The sequence below is a fragment of the Tetrahymena thermophila genome, assembly GCF_000189635.1.
Source record: "Tetrahymena thermophila SB210 genomic scaffold scf_8255765, whole genome shotgun sequence".
NCBI lineage: Eukaryota > Ciliophora > Oligohymenophorea > Hymenostomatida > Tetrahymenidae > Tetrahymena > Tetrahymena thermophila.
The window spans coordinates 1-1,228 of NW_002477062.1; the positions used below are offsets into that span (position 1 = coordinate 1).

General features: G+C 32.7%; 1 protein-coding gene across 1 annotated transcript; it reads right to left on the reverse strand. All coding sequences in view use genetic code 6, as the record gives it.

The window, feature by feature from the left end:
- Positions 1-193: 193 nt before the first annotated feature.
- Positions 194-1,195, reverse strand: TTHERM_02290890 (leishmanolysin family protein; the record flags this gene model as incomplete). Its single annotated transcript, XM_001028574.1, has 1 exon — positions 194-1,195. One exon carries the CDS (start codon positions 1,193-1,195, stop codon positions 194-196), a length of 1,002 nt encoding a protein of 333 aa, XP_001028574.1.
- Positions 1,196-1,228: the final 33 nt, after the last annotated feature.

Genomic DNA, 1,228 nt, shown 5'->3' on the forward strand with positions numbered 1-1,228 from the left:
AACGTTTTAATAGTTGCTGAGATGCATACTTAACTATTATTACCAGTCTATCCTTGAGGGCATGTTTAAACACAACTTTTTTCGGATAAGAACTAATTAAAATAAAAATTTATTTAATAAGATTAGTTTGTTTTTAAGAAATATAATATAATTAATTACATAGTTATTTGAACAAGATGTGCATGTTGAGGCATCAGAACATACCAGAACAATTTGCTGGACATTAAACACATGTTTAATTAGATTAGTTGGCATAATATCCTTAGTTACATGTAGCTACACAATTTGTACCTTGTAAATAGAATGATTGATTACATGTTGCACATGTTGTAGGCTAGAAAGTACCACTACAAGTGGAACAAGGAGAAAAGCAAGAGGAGGAATTTATACAAATCTGTTGGTTTTTATATGTGAAGGGCTAATAATCAGTGCTGCAAGTAGTACATGAATTTCCATTTGAACATTAATCACATCCAGTTACACATGGTGAGCAAGTGTAATTAGGTCCATTAAAATATCCTTTTTAGCAGGTTACTACACACTAATTATTAAATAAATATAAACCATTCTCACAAGATTAACAAGAATTGGGATTCGACGAAGAACAAGTTGCACAAGTTGAAGCACAAAGAGTACATGAATTACCTTATTACCTATAACCGCTAGATGCATCGCATTAAGTACAAGTTTTTCCGTCTGAACAGGCTTTACATCCAGTTGAACAAGCAGTACAAGTCATATTTTATGAATTTTAATAATAACCTGATGGGCATGTAGAGTTACAAGTATTTCCTGGTTAAAGATAAAGATTTGATGTGCAAGAAAGGCAACTAGATTTACTAGAGCTGCTGCATGTAGCGCAATTACCAGTGCATGAAGAATCAGAACACGCTCCTGAACTCGAAGTATAACCAGTTTTACAACCAGTACAATTAGTATAACTAGTACAACTAGAGCACCCATCTGGACAATTACTGCATGTCTTTGATGTTTCATCAGCATATTATCCAGTTGGGCAAGTTGTAACACACGAACCATTGCTCAAATATGTTAAAAATTAGCAAGCCTTGCATTATGAATTACTAGGACCTGTGCATTGAGAACAAGAGAAGTCACATTACTTGCAAAGACCACTACCTGAATCTTGATAAGTTCCATTTGGGCAAGTTGTTCTACATACCTTTTTATTATTCATATTAATTTTTAATTTAAATAAATTAAAGGTATT